At 41.1% G+C, this 22,159-nt stretch overlaps 1 protein-coding gene across 1 annotated transcript in view; it reads right to left on the bottom strand.

Moving 5' to 3' along the window:
• CYP19A1 (cytochrome P450 family 19 subfamily A member 1) overlaps positions 1 to 22,159 on the bottom strand; it is a 35,834-nt gene that overhangs the window by 3,498 nt on the left and 10,177 nt on the right. Inside the window, exons 3-7 of the mRNA XM_066275968.1 lie at positions 13,406 to 13,560; positions 8,213 to 8,389; positions 5,478 to 5,592; positions 1,984 to 2,098; positions 1,408 to 1,570 (exon numbers count right to left, since the gene is read on the bottom strand). Of these exons, the coding sequence (XP_066132065.1) occupies positions 1,408 to 1,570; positions 1,984 to 2,098; positions 5,478 to 5,592; positions 8,213 to 8,389; positions 13,406 to 13,560 (725 nt within the window). The remainder of the gene's footprint in view (positions 1 to 1,407; positions 1,571 to 1,983; positions 2,099 to 5,477; positions 5,593 to 8,212; positions 8,390 to 13,405; positions 13,561 to 22,159) is intronic.

Here is a 22,159-nt window from a genome sequence, read left to right as displayed (position 1 = left end):
TCCATTGAACTTGGTTGTTGAGTTCTCCCACCAGCCAATGAGCCCTATGAGTACAGGGGTGACGCTGGCTTGGTCACTGCCCCTACACCTGGCACAGTACCCATAACCTTTGGTGGGGGCACTTGGAGGGAACATTCTGGAATTTGGAGTCTGGATGCTGTTCTGTCTCCTTGCTGTTCTGTCTTACTTGCCAGGCAATTTCCTACCTACAGTGATGCATCTGCAGACCCCTTCTCTCACGTACTTAACTCTTCTATGACATCCTCTCCTTGTCAACTATTTTAAGCAGCACTGGAATGGTTTCTAAAAGATAGTATCTTTCTACAGCCAAATAACTTGTTTCATGGGAACTGTGCAAGGTCAAGAGAGAAAAGTATACATCATTATTGACATCTTGTCACACATGTCAGAAGTGTGTTCCTTAAAAGATTACCCATGTGAAGGACATCCCAAATAAGGAATTCTGTTTTCTCTCAGAAAGCAGTTCTGACTTCTGTGTGTGGTAACATTTGTATGGAGAGATGGTGATGTCAGGAGCAGTGGGCAGCATGATGCTTGCTGAGGCCGAGGCAGCGGAGGGAAGAGTCAGTGTGGAGGATTGCAGAGTGGGAGCCCAGGGAGCACCCTTGCAGACGTGGAAAAGAGGGTTGGGGGAAGGAGAGACTAGCATCACTGGACTGGGGGGGGAGCTGGTCCCTCCCCAGCCTTTGCTGTCAACCTTTCTTCCTCCTCCTACCATCAACTGGAAGCTCATTTGCAAATGGACTGCTTGAAACCAGAAACACTGCTATAAACGATAGCCATTTCCCTGGCTGAACCCACAAAAGCCTTTTTTCACTGATAAGGTAGGCAAAAAATTATGTGTGATAAATTTTTGTAACACAAATAATTATAACCACATATATGTGTTTATGAGCACATAAAAATGCCTTTGAAGAATCACAGCGAACTACTACCAGTGGTTTCCGCTGGGGAGGGGGTGAAGCTGGGGAGCAGGGTGGAAGTGATGGGGGCGCCACTTTCTACCTTATTCAGAGAGAGAGAAAAATGAGGAAAGAGAGAGAAACATTGATTTTTGGTTCCACTTATTTAAGCATTCATTGGTTGTCTCTTGTATGTGCCCTGGCCAGGGATTGAACCTGCAGTCTTGGCCTACCGGGATGGCACTCCAACCAACTGAGCTACTAGACCAGAACAGCATATTTTATTATTATAATCAAATAAGACACAGAAAGAATTATATTGTTAACCGATCTGGCATAATGAAAGTGTGACAAAATGACTTCATTGTTCTCTATGTGGATTAGAATAAAGGTTTTGTTTGACGTCCTATGCTTAGAACACAAGAAGCTGGTGTTCAGAAGGAATTGTTTTCTAAGATCTATTGTTTATTTGATAAATTCTTACCAACAACAGTCTGGATTTCCTTCATTATCACCTCTTCGACGTTAGGGTGCTTTGCCACGAGAAACAGCATGTAGAACACGGAGACAGACATGGTGTCTGGCGCGGCGATCAGCATTTCCAGGATGCACTGGTTCACGTTCTCTTTTGTCAGGTCACCACGCTTCTGAAGAATTGAAAGAGGGCAGAATAATTGGAAAAGTGAAGCAAAACTTTGCCAAAGGAGGGGAGGTGACACTCCGGGATCAACAATCTCACCAAAATGAAATTAGAAATGACATGTTTTTGTACTTGACTTTGAACATTTTTCATTATCTTCTGCTGAAAGCTGAACTATGTGTTTAGTGACTTCGGACTCTCCTGTGTTCTTATTTTGTGTTTTGCAGACACAGAGTAGCTCAGTCTTAAAGGTCAGACTTACCAGAATGTCTAAGGAGTGAGGCATTTGAACTGGATGTTATAAAAGAGCTGGAGCCAATACTTAAAAGCAAAAATGGGCAACACGATCACCAGAGGAAATCTCTACACCCCTACACACATACATGTTGTGTGGGAACTGTGGTTAGTTTGGGTCAGTACCTCAGCAAAAATCAGCTCAGTGGCAAAATCCATGCAGTCTTCCAGTTTGTCTGCTGTGAAAACCCTTTTCCTTTTCTCTTCTGTCAGAATTTCTATGGCATCTTTCATATCCTTGCTGGAAAAAAAAAAAAGTGAAAACGTAATTTATCTGTACAGAGGTCATGTAGAAAAATGTATTCATTTGCCATTTGTTTAAATAAAATTATCTGCTTTAATTGAAACCATTAGTGCTTATGAATATTTGAATTTATACTTAATTCTTCACAAATATCGTTCAAGTACGTATACATTAAACTTGCTGTAACCTCCAGTTAAGGGTCAAAAGCCAGTACCAAAAGCTAAATCCAATCATGTTTCTGATTTTTTATTTGGCCAGCACAGTATATAAATAAAAAAAAGAAAACAAAGTCAAAACCAGTGCCTGTCTTCAGTGGGGGCACCTCCTACAGGTTTGCCCAGGGCACCTCCTCTTCCTCCTGTCTTAGCCACCCAACCCACTTGCATTTGCCTGGCCCTAAAGACAACTGAGTTTGAGATTTCTGTTCTACACAGTAAATTCAAGCACCTGTTTATTAATCTTGATATTTATTCTCATACCTTGCAGTGTCTGCCACATAATAAATACTAAGTAAATATTTGTTGAATGAGTGAATGGCTGCATAAATACGTGTAGGCATTTTGACAGTGTGGTGGAGGGAAGAACTCCTTGGACAAAGTGTCAGGTTCTAGTTCAGGATGTTGTCTTTCTACATAACCTACTTTAAGTCTCTGAGCCTTATGTCTCTTTTAAAGTAAAGAGATCAGCCTGACCTGTGGTGGCGCAGTGGGATAAAGCATAGATTTGGAACACTGAGGTCGCTGGTTTGAAACCCCAGGCTTACCTGATCAAGGCACATATGGGAGTTGATGCTTCCTGATCCTCCCCCTTCTCTCTCTCTCTCTCCCTCTTTCCCTCTCTCATCTCTCTGAAAATTGAATAAAGTCTTTTAAAAAAATTAAAAAATAAATAAACAAAGTAAAGAGATCAGTCCTGACCAGATGGTGGCACAGTGGATTAGAGCATCAGCCTGGGATGCTGAGGACCCAGGGTCAGAACCCCGAGGTTGCTGGCTTGAGTGTGGGCTCACCGATTTGAGCGCGGGCTTACCTACTTGAGTGCAGGGTCGCCGGCTTGAGCATGAGATCATAGGCATGACCCCTTGGTCCCTGGCTTGCGCCCAAAGGTCACTGGCTTAAAGCCCAAAGTCATTGGATTGAGCCCAATTTCTCTGGCCTGATCAAAGGGTCACTTGCTTGGCTGCAGCCCCCAGATCAAGGCACATAACAATCAATAAACAACTGAAGTGCCACAACTATGAGTTGATGCTTCTCATCTCTCTCGCTGTCTGCCCCTCCCTTCCTCTCTCTCTCTCTCTCTCTCTCTCTCTCTCTCTCTCTCTCTCTCGCTAAAACTAAATAAATAAATAATGAAATAAATAAAGTAAAAGGATCATACTAGATGAACAAGAAGGCCACCTTGAGATCTAAATTTAGTCATTCTTGGCTTTGTCTTTAAATGTATTTGTTCATGGGTGTCTGTTCCTCGATCTCAGGAAACAATATTCCATATTACATTAAATGTAATGCAAACACCTATTTAAGGTATTCTGTGACTGAAAAGCTTTACACTTGCTAAAATAAAAAGTAGAAAACAGTATTGCAATAATATTGGGAATTAAAAGAAGCAAAAATACAAAATTAGAGATGGGAGTACATGTTCCAGAATCCTTTCCATAAAAACATATTTCAAAGTAGTAGCATGATAGAGAAAGACAAATAATGTATTATCTCACTTATTTAAAATATCTTAAAAAAAAAAAAGAAACAAGCTCACAGATACCAAGAACAGACTGGTGGTTGCCAGATGTGGGGGTGGGTGTAGGCAAAATGGGTAAAGATGGTAAAAAAAATACAAACTTCCACTCATAAAAGAGCAAGTCCAGGGTTGTAATGTATATCATGGTGACTGTAGATAAAAATACTGTATTACATATTTGAAAGCTGTCAAGAGAGTAGATATTCCATCACAAGAAAAAAAAATTTAACTACATATGGTGACAGAGGTTTACTAGGTTTATTATAGTGATCATTTTGCAATATATATTTATACAAATATTGAATCACTATGTTGTACACCTGAAACTAATATAATGTTATATGTCAATTGTACCTCAGTAAAAATATTGGCATGGAGGGGAGGAAATTAAAAGACTTCTCTAGATTAAAGGACTTCACTGCTCTATGACAGGAGATATAAACTAGTGCACTAACCATTGGCAAATGATTAATATAGATAAGAACATTGTTGAACTATTTCTACAGAAACCTAAGAGAAAGTGTTATACAGCCTCATTCAATAAGTTTCAGAATGAAGTGTTTAAACATCCACCTAATACTCATTCACTGTAATTCACGATAATATATAAAGCAATATCAAGTTGGTTTCCTCCCTGGAGACTAATATTATTAAATTTAAAAATATACAAACAGAATAAAGTTGGGTCTTTAATCAAGTTTGAGAACTTATAGAGATGGGGAATTTAAGACGGTCAAGAACATCTGGGGAATGTAAGAACAGAGGGAAGGGGAAACTAAGGTACTTAGCGCCTAATGTGGCCCACGCTCTGTGTTCATTGCCCTCCATATAGGATCTCTTTAACCCATATCCCCGCTCTGGAAGGCAGGTTCTATTTTACTGTAGATAACTTCCCCAGGCCATTTAGTTACTAAATAGTAGAGACAGGGTACAAACCATATCTCTCTCTGCCTCTAGGTTCCATGGGATTTCCACTGGTGATTTAAAATGGCACTGTTTAATGGCTGGCTACTTACACTAAAACAAAATAAAGAAAACAAAAAAACCCACTGATTAACTAAGGCCATTGGGCATTTGTCCAGTTTTCTGCTAAACTAGTCTAAGACCAAAGCAAAGTCATTAAAGATGGTTTCAGGATCCCTCAAAAACACAAGATACATAATTTTTAAAAACTACACATTTTATTGAAGTTCATCATGTTCATTATGAAAAAATTATTTTGAGACTACTCTCAATTCCTACAAGTTGAATTAAGTTAAATTTATTCAGAAGCAGCAAAACTATAAAATGATCTCACGTTCCCATTTTTCCAAACATGCGAAGAGAATTTTGACAGATAATAATGATGGGTTCAGACAGCCCTTCTGTTCAACTCAAAATACACTGCAATGTTTCAGTTCCAGATATGGAGCCCTCAGGCCACCACTTGGCCCCCTTGCTGAGAAGCTGCCTTGGCCAAAGGCTTCCTTTGCTCTTCTGTCTAGCCACATTCAACCAAATTGATATAGAAAGTGTTACATCAGCATCTCCCTTGTGGACTCCTCTGAACAGAAAACTTGCTGAAGAGCCCAACAATAGCAAAGACAATGAAAAAACTACCCAATCTCATGGACAAGTTTTCCAAATTTATGTTACTTACATAGACTTTTCGTACTTTCTGTATAGCCAAGAAATCTTAAAGAAGATGTCTGGTTTGAGAAGGAGAGCTTGCCATGCATCAAAATAAGCCTGGATTTTATTTACAATAGCAGTTTCTGGAAAAACAAACAAACAACAAAAGCAGAACAATTGAGCAAAAATGTGAACTCAAGAAGAGAAGATCCCCCATTGATTCTCCTACCAATCTGGGGTTCCAAGCTGGGCAAGGTTCCACCTTCAGTGGGCATTTAGCCATGTTATTGCCACTAAACAAATCAACACTAATTTATTTCACTTGGCATCTAAATCAGATGAGTTAACCAGAGGTTTGCCAGTTTTCAACTTTGTGTTAGAGACACAGCCTAGAATCTCACATACCGTTCTTTGGCTGAGCCTCCATGTCTCCTACTTTTCTGGACAGAGGGGAATAAAGGGGCACTAGGAGTCATGGCTGTTGTGGCCTCAATTCTGGTAGCTGGCAGGGCAGAAAGCCATGCCACCCTCCTGTCAGGCAGTCAACAGCCACATTTTAACTTCATTTGGTGTTTGGTAAGCAGAGCCACTATATGAATAATCTACTTGGATTATGTACCTAATTAATAGCTTTTAATAGTATTTTCACCTCATAGTGCTTTATTCATATTTTTTTCATGGGACTCATCACATAACTTTCATACTTATTTATATTCTGCTGAGAATGTATTCATCTTAGTATCTTCAATGCCTTGTCAAGCCTCATGCATAGTCAGCTCTTAATATAGGTTTTTAAAGTAAATTGAAAATCAGGGAAGAGAAAACCCCTGCTTTTTTCACATTATACAAAAGGGAAGGAATACATTTATTTGCAACTGCTAAATACCAGCCACTATGCAAGATGCTTTGCAAAAGAGACTTTGCTTGATCTTTACAATCTTTCTAGGGGAATGATAGTGTCATCATTTGGCAGAGAAGAAACTGCTGTCCATAGACATTGAGAAACTTGCTCAATGAAGAAACTGCAGTCTATAGACATTGAGAAGCTTGCCCAACACCATATAGCTAGTTGGCAGGTAGACCCTTGTACTGGAGAGCTCAGTTTTATCTGACTTCAGGATGATGTACCTTTCCTCTTTGTTGCACTGGGTTCCTTGGACAAATAGAGGTTAGCAAGGACCAGGTGAGGAGGAGGGGAATAAAATAACTCTGCATGAGTTATGCAGGTTCTTAGCATCACAGTCTGTGTGCATAAGTTAACAGACATTTACAATTCCCTTTACATGACCCTTCCTAGGCATCAAGGCTAGCAAGGAACCAAAGAGCAGGAACCTATAAAGTAGGTACCTGCCTCACCCAAGCAAAGATATGTAAAGAACAGGCAAGCTGGGATTAGAGTCCTGTCTAAAAGGGGATCAGAGTGAATGGGAGCTCCCATCCGAATGGTAATGAGGTTTCTCTGGCTCTTGTGAGGAGTAACTAAGACAGGGGAGATAAGGCAAGGAGAGCTAGAGAAGCAAAGGGGAGGGGTTAGAGCTTGTCTATTTGTCCAAATGTGGCCAATCTGGCAGCAGGTGTTAGAACTCAGCTGGTTTGGGTGAGTGTTAAAATTATGCCTTGTTCTTATGCCTGTGATGGTCCCCTCAAATCTGTGTGGGGCTTGTGGCCTCATTTCATTTAGGCGTATGTTCAGAGGTCCTCTCTGTAGAGGCCTTTCCTGACCACCCTCTCCATGCCAGCCAGGTCCAATCCCACTGTCCCCTCGTCCCCCTTACTATCCTCTTACCCTGCCTTTTTTTTTCAAACCACTTATTATTGCTTAATATATTGTAGGCAAATAAATATATATAGATATTCACTTGTTTACTATCCACATACCCCTGAAGGCAAGGACTTTGTCTGTCTTGTTCACTGCTCTACCCCTAGAACCTAGAACGGTGCTGGAATAAAATAGGCAATCAAAAAATATCTGTTGAATAAATGTATGAGTCTATGAGCACTGCTAGAAATTAATTCAGGAAAAATTACAGGAAGCTGGACAATAGTAGAATGGAATTAATCCCAAAGAGTAATGTTGGTGTTTAGGTGGTAGTAGAGCTGCATGTGTCTGTTTTAATATTTGTTTCCATAGTACAGTGAGGAAAGGAGATTCTTGGGTGAGACATCTGTACAGGGTTGTTAAAAATGCTAAATGTCAAACTCTATGTAAAGCATCTTTTTATGCTGCCTGGTGCGTGGTGGGTACTAAACTAATGGTAGCTCTCATAACTGTTTCCTGCAGCAAGAAGCAGAACCATCATCACAAAGACAGGGTCAAAGTTTTCATACTTAGTAGCTTTGAAGGAGGGGTGTACATGTATATATCTATATATATGTGTGTATATATGTGTGTGTGTATAGAATGTGTATATATCATGCCCCAAAAGAATGGTTAAAAATGGTTAAACGCATGAGTTTGTTTGGTGGGAGGATATATTAATGACCAAGTGAACTAATCACATTGGTTGAGTTTTGACTGTGGGTAAAATTCTATTTCCTACAGCAACAAAGAGAGAGGTACAAAAGAAATAGATGGCCCCTAGTTTACAGAAATTTATATCTTGTAAGACACACTAGGGAAAAAAAAATCTTAGGAAATCTTAGAGATGCTGGAAGAAGAACAATGTAGGAAACGGCATAGTTTTACGTGAGCCTGCTATCCCTCTCCTCCCCTCGTTCTACAGAGCACAGAATGTCAAGTCATGAGAATGAAGATTTCAGTACCGTCCAAGGGGATCCCCAGGAAAAGCATGTTAGAGGTGTCCACCATGATGTGCCGCATGAGGGTCAGCACGTCGATAGCGCCTGACTTATTTCTGACCTCCTCCAGCCTGTCCAGGTGCCTTATGATAGATTCAGCACAAACCGTCACCATGCGCACGAGGCCAGGGCCAGTCAGAGCTGAAGGGAATGCAGCAGAGAGAGCCATCGTGAACTCCGGGACACATAGTCAGGCAATTTTGGCTTCTTATGCTTAGAGCTTAATTATCCACATTTTTTTTACTCAGTAACTGGGTGGCAATTTTCATATTCCTTTTATACTTTTTTTTATTCACCTAATTTTCTTTAAAAATATATCACCTTTATTGTTTAAAAAAATGAATGAATGAATCTTATTTTAAACAAACTATTCAAAATTAATCTTTTCCTCACATTCTAGCAGATCATTTGTGAGATTGCCAGTGAAACCTTTAGTACAATGGTCATAAATCACAAATCAGTGTTTGTTTCATATTTACTGCTTATATTTTCCTCTAAAGAAGATTTGAATTTGTCCAGGGTGATACCTATTTTATGTTTCAACAAGTGGCAGGATATTGCTACAGAACTAGTTAAATTGGACCTTAACCATTTTATCTAAGGTGCTTCCTTTTTAATAGCTTATAGGTTTAAAATGCTAGTCTTATAAGTTACCAAAAGTGGCCTTCTCTTCATTTCAGTTTCTCTTCAAACTACTTCCAGATTTATCTCACACAGTCAATGTCGTAACAGCTAAGCAATTCTTTGTTTGCTTAGCAGTCTTCCCCCCTGGACTGGGAAGCCTTTGAGGGCAGTGACAACCTCCCATTAGCACTGTACTGCAAGTCCATAGTACATAGTGGCCCTCAGAGCACATTGTCGGATAGAGGACTGAATGAATGGATGAATGAGGGAATGAAAAGAGGTAGAGTGAGCTGGCTGTGACCTCACCTTTGCTGTGCCCCTGATCATCTGAGCAGCTGGTGGCTGTTGATGGTAAGGGGTCAGTCTTGAGTTTAACTCTTCAAGTCCCCCTTTCTCTGTGTGTTCTAAGTTTCTTTAAGCTTTAGAGTAATCTCTCTCTCTTTTTATTATTCAGACTTGCTGTTAAAGTCAGAGTCCTTGAAATACAATGAAAAACACTGGAAATTTTGGTAGGCATCACTCTGTTGTTAAAAAAAAAAAATCAGCTGCAGAACTCCCTGAAGGCAGACTTTGCAAATGAAGAAAGGCTTGGTGAGTAGACTTATGTGTAAAATAAAAAGCTGGGTTGGTGGCATACTTCCTGACTGTAGGAAGGACTTGGCAGTTGTGAGAAGCCAGGATGTTGTTCCCTGAGTGACTATCACATCCACAAGTGGGACAAATAACTCCTTAATGACTCAGCCCTTCGCGTGTAAAGGTTGGCTTTGAACATCACAGGTGGTTTTCTCCCAGGCTGATGTATGATTTGCTTCTATGTCCAAGAGCTTGAAGCCAAGTTTCAAACATATGAACAAAATGTAATTGCTTATAGGGAGTGGTATGATGTTGCTATGATTTTAATTTTAACAGTCTGCTTAAAAGTACTGAATTTTATCCAGTTTAAAAAAAAATTGAGCAAGTAATCAGTGGTTGAGCAAGCAACCATCAATGCAGACTATTTTCTTGGCAGTTTCTGGAAACACAGGCTGTTTCTTGGCCCTCCCACCTCATCCCCCAGGATGGGCCATTGCCTAAGTTGAACTTAACTATTTCTCCATAGACACACCCAGTGAGTCAATATCTTCATTAATATTACTACTTTAGATATCAAAATCTACCCCAAACTTTCTACTGTATCAGAAGAACCAACAAGAAGTGTAACTCTAAAAAGAGATTCATCAAAGAAATGCTTTGGGCTCTCAATGACTATTAAAAAATTGTCACACACAGCAGTGAATATTCAATAAACAATTAGCCTTCTATGTTTGGCACTTAATTTGGATACAATGATGTAATGTTTTCATTAGAAAATATGATCTACCATATGTTGGGCTAATCTCAAAAAAGTCACAAAGATTTTTTTAATTAACTTACAAGTACTCTGGATTCTACTTTTTTAACTTCTCTGACGTGGGTACCCTCTCCTCCATCCACCCTAAGTCACTGCTCTTAACTGCTCTGACTACTCACAGTCACGCTTCCTTCAAGTTAATCATTCATTCTGCCACTAGAGGAGATTTTCTAAAACACAAATGTGTTCGTGTCATCCTGCTTACAATCTTGAATGATTTCCCATAGCTGTGAGCTAAGCTCGGCTCCTTGCCTTGGCACAGGAGTCTTTGGTGGCTGCCCTGCCTTCGCTGTGGCCTCTGCCTTACACGGCTAGGTGCAGGCATGTAATCCATGCAAGGTCCAAGGGCCATTCCCATTGGACTTACTTCCCATTTCCTGTACAGGGCATACTGGTCTGTCCTTTTCTGCCTTGGAGTGTCCCATTTTTTCCTCCTGTAGAATGTATCCTCATCACACTTTCTTAATTTAGGTAGCGTTTACCTTCTCTGAAAACTCATAAGCAGACATTCCCCGGAAAGCCTCCCTGACCTCTCAGTGTGCATTAGACAGCCCACTGGTCTGGGCTCTGTAGCACTCTGCACACACCTCTGCCGTAACTCATCGCTGAGGATGGTGTCTGCTGAGGTACTGATCTACCACTCTGCTCCCTCCACCATGATAAATTCCTTAGGGGCAGGGAACATTTCTTGTTTCTTATTGTGTTCTGGGCACCTAGTTCAATAATGATAAGACAACAGTGTGTTAAACAAATGGATGAGAGTTACAAGAGTCTATTAGTTCTTGAATGTCAGAATAGAGAATAATGGTATATGGCAGTTAATTGTTCCTAAATATGAGCTCACATATTTCTAATACACCTGCACCAAATGACTGAGTACAGTAAGACTTATATTTCTATAGGGCCTTACAGAATCATTTCATTTATTCTTTATTATGATCCTAGAATTGGAGTTCTATGGTGTTTATTTTTATGGACAAGGGAACTGAAGCTCAGAGAGGCTGAATGACTTGTCCAAGGTCAAATGGCTAGCAAAATGTCAAAGCTGGAAATAGAATCCACAACCTATCATCCCAAACCCTATACTCTTTTTATTAATCTATTCTGCAATGTTGTCAGGCATAAGAGGATTTATCTGCCCCTGAAACCTCCAGAAAGAAACAGCCCAACCGATGCCTTGGTTTGAGCCCAATGAGACCCATGTCAGACTTGATGCAGAACTGTAAGATGATGGTGCTGCGTTAAGTCACTGTGGCAATCTGTCAGAGCCATGATAGGGAACTAATACAAGAGTCCGTAATGGAGGTGTGCCAAGTCATGGTGGTAGGCCACTCTGCACAGGGGAAGCAGCACCCAGCGGGAACGGGCACAGCTTTCCCCTGTCTCAGCAGTCACGCAGGGGCATCTACATTCACTGCAAGGCCGACTGGAGGAAAGAATAGTGATGGTGCATGGTCAGACTCAAAATCCCTCTAGCCCTGGTTTCCAAAACTGACCTTTCCAAGTCATGATTACGTTCCTCAATGTTAATGTCAAAGTCTGGTCATGTATATCCCCCACAGCTTCACTTTCAGCCGGATCTAGTAAAGGAGGAACTCGCTAAATAAGGAGGCTTGGCATCTGGTCTCTGCTCATCCAATACTCACTATGTTGGACAAAAATCACAACCTCTCTAGGACTGAAAAACTCAACTATGAAAATGAAACTCAGAGGCTAACTGAGGTGACATATACACAGTGGTGGGATTCAAATAATTTAACAACTAGATCTCTGCCCTAATGACTGTTTTAAGTATATAAAAATGATATACCCAAAGGTATATCAATTCATGCATTTAATACTTAGATAAGAACAATAAAAGAGGTATACAAAACTAGATTATAAGAAAAAGTTTTAAAGTATTAATGAAAAAATATTAAATAACACCTGACAAAACAACAATAAAACTGTTAAGATATTTCCATATTGCATCTTGACTGGCATCCTCACTTCCTACTGAAGTAGCAAACACAAGGGAATTAAAATGGAGTATTTTATCAAAGGTACAATGAGTTTTATGTAATAAATAAATAAATATTACAAGCATAGTTTCATCAAATTTTTCACCTATGGACGGAACAAACATTACTACCGGCGCTTAGAATACGCTGTTGCACAGATGAACGTTAAAAAAGAGTAAGGAATGTAAATTTGGGATTTCCACATTGGGCAGCTGCCCAGGTGCCCACCTTAGAGAGGACCCTGATTACAAGTGCCATGTTAACAACCGGTTCGCAGAACTCAACAAAACATTAGGTATCAGTTCTGACAAACCCTTGCGAACCAGCTGAATCCCATCCTGCCTATACAGTCCTTCCCAGTTCTAAGGTTCTCTAATTTTATTTACAAATTGTTTTCTGTTAAAACATCTGTGATGTCAGTCAGTGATTCAACAAACACATTTGTTTGGTATGTTTAAATCAAACATATGGCAGACAAACTCAATTCTTAATTGAAATGATCCTAAGTTTAGAGCTCCATCTCCTCTTCACATCCATGACATTGCTTTGTGCATTAACAGGAGGAACAGAATTTGTGGCTGTTAAAATAGGCTCTGGATTTGTCTTCTGGGCCACCATTTACTAATGCTGGAATCATGGACAAGTTACCTAACTTCTTTATGCCTCAGTTTTCTCAGTGGTAAAGTATAAGTGATTAGAGTATTCTACCTCCTGAACTTGCCTGTGGGATTAAAATATCAAGTGTTTATAATAGTGCCCATTATATAGCAAATAAACTGCTCACTAAAATTACGGGATTAAAGAACATGCAGATACTGCAGTACTTTCGGCCTTTTGTATGATGCATTTTCACCAATGAAATAAGAGTTGGTTTTGCATCTCATTTGTACAATCAAACAACTTTCTTTGACTTGTCATTTGCTTTTCTGATGTTCTTGTTTTTTTAAAAAAAAAGTCAAATGCTTCTTTTCTTATCGCTTCATATTCATTTTGAAACATCCCCTAATTTTTGTGAGCAGGATACATAATGCAGGTTAGTGCATATCATTATTTCAAAACCGTGAGGCAGCAGAATTGAAGAATGATTTCTCAAAGAAAGCACATTCATAGGTAAGAGCAGAATGCAGCCAGGCTTTGGATTACCTTTGATAAAGAAAGGTCGAACAACCTTCCAGGCGTCTGGGTTATTGTTAAATATGATGCCCTTCTCGTGCATTCCGATGCACTGCAGCCCGAGTTTGCTGCCGAACCGGGAGATGTAGTGGTTGTGCTTCATCACGTGGAACATACTCGAGGACCTGCAAGGAAAGCCAGCCGTGTTCATTGTTTAAGGGTCAGGAGAACTCGGGATGATTTCAACTACCGCGTGGCTCTCTTAATAAGTTCATGTTGCTGTAAATGCCATGCATGATTTCTCTAGTATTCACGTGAAATAAGTGGTCTGTTACCGTAAGAACATCCTTCTTCTATTTACTGACTTCCTGTTTGAGTGTTAGGAAGAGAGAACACACACACACACACACACACACACACACTTAATTTCTTTCTTTTCTTTTCCTATTCCCAAGTCATCAAAATACTACCCAAGTCAGAGCGGCAAAGCTGTTAAGAAGCGGAATCCTCCACACCACCAGAGTCCTGAGAACCCCCAGGCCTCAGGCGCAGTCCAGCCCCACTCCTGACAGTGCAGGTCTGCAGGAGGGAGCCTCAGAATTGCTGAAGTCTTTCCTCTTTAGTTTGGAACCAGCAATAAGTCTAGAGTCCCTGATCAGATCTGGCCCTTCAGTGAGGTATCACTCTGGGCCTGAAGGACATTTCCTGGGCACTGCTGGCCCTGGGCTGGGCTAGCGATATCTCTGTGGTGGAGACAGTCGATATCTTGGGGCTCCGCATTCCATCATGACTCATCAAGGTCTCTAGGGTCACAGAGTACTCCCAAGATATAAAACATGGGCAGCCACGAGATAACCCTAGATGTAGCAACACTAGGACCTCGCCAAGAACCCAGGCTTCCTAGAAAGTTTTCAGCCTCTCCTCCACTGTTCCACCTCCATCCCCACCACCATGCTCAGCATTTAAGGCATGGGGAAAGCCTTCAGAAAAAGTGAGAATAAGAAGGCAGCTTCTTCTATTTCTGTCTTCTCGGCCCATTTCTTCTCTAGGAGCTGCTTCCTGCCCCCACCTACTAGTCTCATTTGGGCATGATGAGGCACTAAGAGTTTTAAAATATCATAAAATTTGCCCTGGCCACATAGCTCACTTGGTTAGAGCCTCATCCCCATATGCCTAGGTTGTGGGTTCAATTCCCAGTCAGGGCACATACAATAATCAATCAATGAATGCATAATTAAGTGGAACAATAAACTGATGTCTCTCTCTCTCTTTTTCTCTTTCTCCCTTCCTGCCTTCCCCTCTCACTCTAAAAATCAATAAATAGAAAATTAAAAATAAAATGTTATAAAATTCTAGCTGAAGAAGTCATAGGGGCCTGACATGTGAGAAGAATATTATCTTCTGAGGACAGCAGTATGGAATTCTTCTGTAGAGATGCTCATTTTGCTAAAAAGATATTTCATTAAGACTGCTTAGCCTGACCAGGCTGTGATGCAGTGGATAGAGCGTCGGACTGGGACGTGGAAACCCAGGTTCGAGACCCCGAGGTCGCCAGCTTGAGCATGGGCTCATCTGGTTTGAGCAAGGCCCACCAGCTTGAGCCCAAGGTCATTGGCTTGAGCAAGGGGTCACTTGCTCTGCTGTAGCCCTCCGGTCAAGGCACATATGAGAAATCAATCAATGAACAACTAAGAAGCCACAACGAAGAATTGATGTTTCTCATCTCTCTCCCTTCCTGTCTGTCTGTCCCTATCTGTTTCTCTCTCTGACTCTCTCTGTCTCTGCCACAAAAAAAAAAAAAAAAAAAAAAAAAAAAAAAAAAAAAAAAAGACTGCTTAGATGTTAACCTGTGGCACTGGAAAGGTAAGTGAAGAATTTAAGTAATTTAATAATCAAAAAGATATCTTTAGAGTAAATGGTATGTGGGTTTGTTGGACAGGGGCACACGCAGCACAGGGAGGGAGGAGGGGAGAGAGCTGGATGAATGTTGTGTGTGTGAGGATTTGGGGAGGAGAGGACTCTTGGGAGGAAAGAGTCTGTGGGCACTCTATGAAGTTGAGAATTGTGGGATAGATGGAATGAATTATTTTTCATCTACCAAGAGAAAAATGAAGAAATGCTGTGGATGACTGCATTTTCTGTGGAAAGGTGCCAAGGTTGGAAAATGGGTTAGTGCAGGGCCCAGAAGGAGGCAGGCTACCTGGACGAGGGCTAAGTGATGGCTGTGGCCGTTGGGGCAGGAAACCAGAGGTCAAAGTTAATATAAGTTAATAAGCTATGTGGCTAACCCTCTCTCTGGTGAATAGATGGAGGGTGTGTGGTATTTTGTCAAAGGATAGAGAAGATAATAAGCAGCATACTTGGTGTTTTTATGTCCATTGTTTTCATAAATGCCAATATGGTATAGTAGACATAGGCCAAACACAAACACCACTTGGAGATATTATCAAATGAGTTATCTAAAGGATCTGGCAAGCCTGACCAAGCAATGGTACAGTGGATACAGCATCGAACTGGGATGCGGAGGACCCAGGTTTGAAACTCCAAAGTCACCAGTTTGAGCACGGACTCATCCAGCTTGAGTGTGGGCTCACCAGCTTGAGCATGGGGTCACTGGCTTGGGCATGGGATCATAGACATGACCCCATGGTCGCTGGCTTGGGCCCAAAGGTCGCTGGCTTGAAGCCCAAGATCACTGGCTTGAGCAAGGGGTCACTCGCTCTGCTGTAGCTCCCCTTCCCCCAGTCAAGGCACATATGAGAAAGCAATCAATGAACAACTAAGGTGCCACAATGAAGAACTGATGCTTCTCATCTCTCTCCTTTCCTGTCTGTCCATTCCTATCTGTCCCTTTCTCTGACTCTCTGTCAAAAAAGAAAAAAGAAAGAAAAAAGTCAGTGCAATTAGCGTATGAGGCAGACAAAGCAGGGCTGCGTGGCTGTGGATGAGTGAGTAAAGAAAGAGGGGTCACAGCTCAGCCATCTGCCTCCAAGACCAGGCCTTGTCATACACAAATCCGGAGCATGCCACCTCTGAGGTGTGGGGCCCTCAGCATCCCTGGGCTCCTGAGTAGACAGTAGGAACACAGAGTACACAGAGGGCCACAGAGTCAGTGCTCGGACACAAAGCGGGTCTCGATGCTAACAAAGCATGTTCCAAGACTCCTCTGAGGGGCATGACAACAGGCTCTTTAAATTACAAGGCCTATGTCACAGTATTTATATGTGGATAACACAGCCAAATGCAAATTTCCAGCAAAATGTAAGCACAGACAAATCCACTTCTCTCCATATATTTTTCTGCAACTTCAAAAGATGTCCACATTCAACTTGATAGCCATTTTTCTTGGAGATAATGAGAAGAAAGGATCCGGGTTTGAGAATTATAGAAATTGGCAGAGTGGTTAGAGAAAGTGTAGCAACAGTTTTCTGCAGGGCAACTATGGGAGACGTGAAGATAGCCAAGGAGGACAGACTGCCATGAGTCTGTGTGTGTCTCAGCTGTGCAAGCAGGGATCTGCCACACGCAGACCGAAGCCATCTAACTTTGACTTTGGGGCTTGAGAACTAAACTGCACGGGCCTGCTAGGAGAGTTAAAATAGATCCCCCAGAGTTTATTTTTCCACCGGAGGATGATAAATTATCCCATGTTTCTGACACCAGAATGGAGTTCAGAGACAGTGATCTTAAAATTGAAAAGGGACTACACATTTGAGCAGAGGAATGGGAAAAAAAATATGCATGTTATTCCAAGAAAGCAACATATATTTATAAACATCTCTTTGCTATTGCAAAAGAGGAAACACTGGATATTTTCTGGTGTGCGGGGGATAGAAAATGGAAAGTAACTGCATGGTGCCCAACTGTGCAAATTCAAGAGGCATAAAATAGCATTGGTGTTATCTTCATTTTAGATACTGTTGTTATTTATTTATTTATTTATTTATTTTGGTGAACTCAATATTTATTCAAGTTTTCAGGTGTTCATTGCAACTCTGCTTCTTCTTCCTCACTTCTCCACTGAAATTTTGTTTCTCAACTGCAAATTCTCTTACTGTCAGGGTTTTCTGAGCATGTAACCCTCAAAGATGGGATGTGGCTGCTACAGTTCATGCCACCAGTCCTGGTGCAGCCCAGTTCTTAAGCTGGGCTGGTATGGCCATCTAACACTGGTTCCTCCCTTTCAAAGTTGATGCTTGGCTCCTAAAAGGATGATTTTGGCTTAATGAGGTTGTTTCATTCATGCCTGTGAAAAACACATTCTCAGAGAAGACATTGGGCCAAATGAGCTCTGTGCTGGCTAAGTGGATTAGGCTGTGGCCTACGTTTTAGCCAAACCCTCATATTTGTGATGGATTCTATAGTCTTATTTAAACTTTAAAAGAATGCCACTGAAAAAATGGCAGTGCCAAGAAATGAGAACAGAATTATTATATGAATAAGTTATTTGTGAAAAAAATCTTATGTTCAAATCAGAACACTCTGTGTTAAGTAAAATATTCTCTTGATTTGATTCCAGATAATATTCATCGAATGATCCCAAGTTTTGGACAAGTTTTCCTCTTCCTAGCAACAAAATCAAAAATCCAGATGCTTCTATTTATATTTCAGGGAATTAATTTGAGTGAAAAACAGCTAAAATTTTGTCCTGAATAGAAAATTCCTGATTTAGAGAAGACTATAATTGTCCACAGCCATACCACCCTGAATGCACCTGATCTTGTCTGATCTCGGAAGCTAAGCAGAATCAGGCCTGGTTAGTACTTGGATGAGAGTAAACTAAAATTCTTATTACTATATTTCAGAACTCTAGCTTTTCTTACCTTCCCCTACCTTATTTTATAACTAAAGCAAAAAGTAAGTAATTTGTATACTCTTTATTCACAAATTTGTATCTAAAATTTTTTAGTGCTTAGAAGAGAAAAAGAACACTATTGCTTCTGCTTTGACCCTCAAGCTTTGGTATTCTGCATTAATCATATTGGCCAGTCCATTATTTTGAGGAATTATAAATAAAAAAAAAGAGGACAAGAAGCCCCAAACTTAAAGCCAACTAAATGTTAATCAAGACCTAGCTTGAAAAATCAATGTGTCCTTTAGGGGGCACCAACATCTCAGTTATTTTGAGTCGAGGCTCAGCTCTTGGCAAAGGACAGAAATGAAACACATCCAGCTATGTGTGACAGGCTGGCAGACAACCAATTTCAACCAGGTCTTTTATCAAAAGTAGACTGGCGTTATCTAACCAAAGTAAACTGGGAAAGTGAAAAAGAGGAGGTTGGTGAAGAAGGAGGAACCCAGGCCCTGAGCTTTCCTGGCACTCAGGAACACTGCAGAGACCTGGCCTCTGCCTTGTGCACACTCTGTAACACCAGTTGATGGAGATACTATACTGATGTGTTGGGAGAGTGAGGAGTTCTCATCATGAGGAGAGACTGAGGGAGTCCCCAAGCTCAGAGGAGACAGTGGGTAGTGTAAGTTGTTTGGTAACTTGAATCATTGTTCTTCTTTAAACATAACTAAAGTCAAAAGATATCTCCAAAGATAGCAAACCTATTGTCTGTTCAAAATAGAAAGGAGCCAGGAAATTAAGTTCTTAAATGGTAAGGAGGAAGTCATCCCTTCTGTTCTGAGTTTAAAGGGCTCACAAGTCTGTGGCCAGGTTCAAAAGTGATAAATACTAGAAATATGGAGAAGACAATTAATGGAATAATTGGTCCCCAACATTTAGAAATACTTGCCTCGTCTAGACTTATTCTGCACCTGAGGTTTATGTTCCATCAATCCTATCACCTTTTTACTTATTGTCCTTTACCCTTCTAATATCCTCACTTATTCAGCTTAAATACTGGGGTCATTGCAAAAGAAAACAAAGTCTTTTTAACAGAGAGAGCTCACTGTAACCACCCTAACCAATTGATCAAATTTAGTATCATTAATAGTGGGACAACCTTTCCTTGTCTCCTAATATGAAGCAGTATAAAGTGCCTGTACTAACAAGGAAATACTATTACAAAAATGATTCACCTGAATCTAATTAAGCCTTTAGACCTAGTTTTCAGTTTATAAGAAATACAGGGGCCCTGGCTCGTTTGCTCAGTGGTAGAGCATCAGCCCAACGTGTGGATGTTCCAGGTTTGATTCCCAGTCAGGGCACACAGGAGAAGTGCCCATCTGCTTCTCCGCCATCCTCCTCCTCTTCTCTCTTTCCCTCTCTCTCTCTCTTTCTCTCCCCCAGCCATGGCTCAATTGATTTGAGTGAGTTGGCCTTGAGTGCTGAGGATGGCTCCATGGCCTTCACCTCAGGTGCTAAAAATAAAAAATAAAATAAAAAAAAAAAATGGCCGGTTGCTGAGCAACAGAACAACTGCCTTAAATGAGCAGATCATCGCCCCCTATTGGGCTTGCCAGGTGGATTCCTGGTTGGGGCGCATGTAGGGGTCTGTCTCCGTCTCCCCTCCTCTCACTAAAAAGAAAGAATAAAGCAAGAAAGAGAAAGAAAGAAAGAGAGAGAGAGAGAGAGAAAGGAAAGAAGGAAGGAAGGAAGGAAGGAAGGAAGGAAGGAAGGAAGGAAGGAAGGAAGGGAAGGAAAGGAAAGGAAAGGAAAGGAAAGGAAAGGAAAGGAAAGGAAAGGAAAGGAAAGGAAAGGAAAGGAAAGGAAAGGAAAGGAAAGGAAAGGAAAGGAAAGGAAAGGAAAGGAAAGGAGGAAGGAAGAAATACAAGGACTAGAGAAATATGCTAAATACACCATAATGAAACAATTTGAGAAATTCAAATGTGGGGCATCCTATAAGACAATTGAACTGGTCTCTTCATAGGATCAATGTCATGGGGGGAAAAGTGGTAGGACTGCTCTTTTAATTTTCCTGTTCACTTTAACATTTTCTTAATAGAAAGCGTGAAAAAATGTTTTCTTGTCAATTATTAAAATCACTCTCTTTCATGCATCCTCAACTCCTTTGACCCTCTCCTTGCTTTGTCCTAGTTGCCTGGTAAAATCTCAACTGCAGCTAAATCTAATTCTTAGCTTACTCTGTGCTTGCACCTGGCAACTGAATGGGGCTGGGAACTCCCCCCCACACACACACACACACTAGCTGATAGGTCTCAGTTAAACATAAGTGAGCCCTTAGTGCAGCTGGCAACTCTACTCCATTTCCCTGGTACATTCACTCACTCTTCTAGATGACTATTATATCCTGCCTCCTCTCTCTTCAAATATGTATTCTACTTCCTCCCCCCTCAGTCTCAGCTAAAGACTTTATTTCCAATTTTACTGAGAAAGCAGAAGCATGTAGAATCTCCGCGAGCTCCACTACCAGGATCTGGGACCAGGTATGCAATCTTCCCTCTTGTTACTGTGGATGAAATTCCTACTTTATGGCAAATGGCTTGGAGAAGTATTTGTACCTGCTGCCCCAATTCCACCCCTCACACCCCACTTTCTACAACAGTCAGACTTTTGCCTCTATGTCTCCCTTGTCCCCACCATGCTATGTAAAGTTACCCATGACCTCCCTTTTGCTAAATATAACACTCACAGCTCTGTATTCTCATGACATGGTTAACAGTTTCCTCTTCCCCGATATGTATTTGTCACCTGGCTTTCAGACCACCATACTCTCTTGGTTTTCTTTTCTCTATCTAGCCTCCTTTGGTAGTTTCTGACTATGGTGGAGGGTCTTGTGGACCTCAAGAAGGAATATGTCTGCCAAGAAGGACTCCTTGTGGTTAACTGGCCCCAAATTCATAATCAGAGTTTAACAGTCATTGTTTACATGCACACTGCACATCAGAGAAAAGCCAGATGGAGCTGCCAAGCCACCTGTGCTGTTTCTGCTTGCCGAGCCAAACTTATAAAGAAGTGACTGGAATCATATTTTGACCAATGGACTGAGACCTTCCCTGTCCAATCAGAGCTGCATAAGATATATCCTCATTTGCATCTTTACCAAGCAGCTCTATCACAACCAGTCAGGATGTGCTAGACTGACCAATCAGGACAGTGCTATATGAAATATCAAACAATGCAAATTGGGATATCTGCATAACATGGATCAATCAGGGATGAGGGTGAGCACTTTATATAAGTGGGCCTCCTCTTTGTCTTGGAGGAGCCCACTTCCAGTTTACACTGGAGGTTGTCTTTCAGTGTTTCACAAATTTTATGTGAATAAGTTACTCCTTTTATGGTACCATAGACTGGGGACTTATCTTGGCATTGGATTGGTGAGGTTTTGTTGACAGTCTGAAGGCTTCTCAATATCCCACTCACATGTCTACTAGACATGTCAAGTCAAAATGTCTGAAATGGAATCCTGATTTCAACTGCTTTGTTGCTGCTGTTCTTATTCTTTTATACTTAAGTGTTCTACCTAGCTCAGGTAACTCAGTATCCTCATTATTCTGGGTGTTCAAGCAAAACCTGTGACATCACCTTGACTCTCACACCCAGTATCCAATCTGTTCATCCCTATTGGCTTTGCTTTCAAAATATACCCTGAATTTCACCTCATCATCTATCACCCATCATTTCTTGCCTCACTGATGTCTTTGTATCCATCCCTTGTCCCCTTACCATCTCTTCCTAACAGGGAAGCCGGAATGATTCTACTGAAATACGAATGAGCCAGTATGTCACTCTTCTGCTTAAACACCTTAATGGGTTTCCATCTCACTCAGGGAAAAAGCCAGAGTTATTACAAAGGCCTGCAAGACGCACCAATATTGGGTATCCTATTCCCTCTCCAACCTCATCTCCCCTACTCTTCATTAGCCATATTG

This window comes from Saccopteryx bilineata, chromosome 4, assembly GCF_036850765.1.
Source record: "Saccopteryx bilineata isolate mSacBil1 chromosome 4, mSacBil1_pri_phased_curated, whole genome shotgun sequence".
Lineage (NCBI taxonomy): Eukaryota > Metazoa > Chordata > Mammalia > Chiroptera > Emballonuridae > Saccopteryx > Saccopteryx bilineata.
Note: the sequence above shows the minus strand (reverse complement) of the source record. Positions and strands in the feature narration are given on the sequence as shown.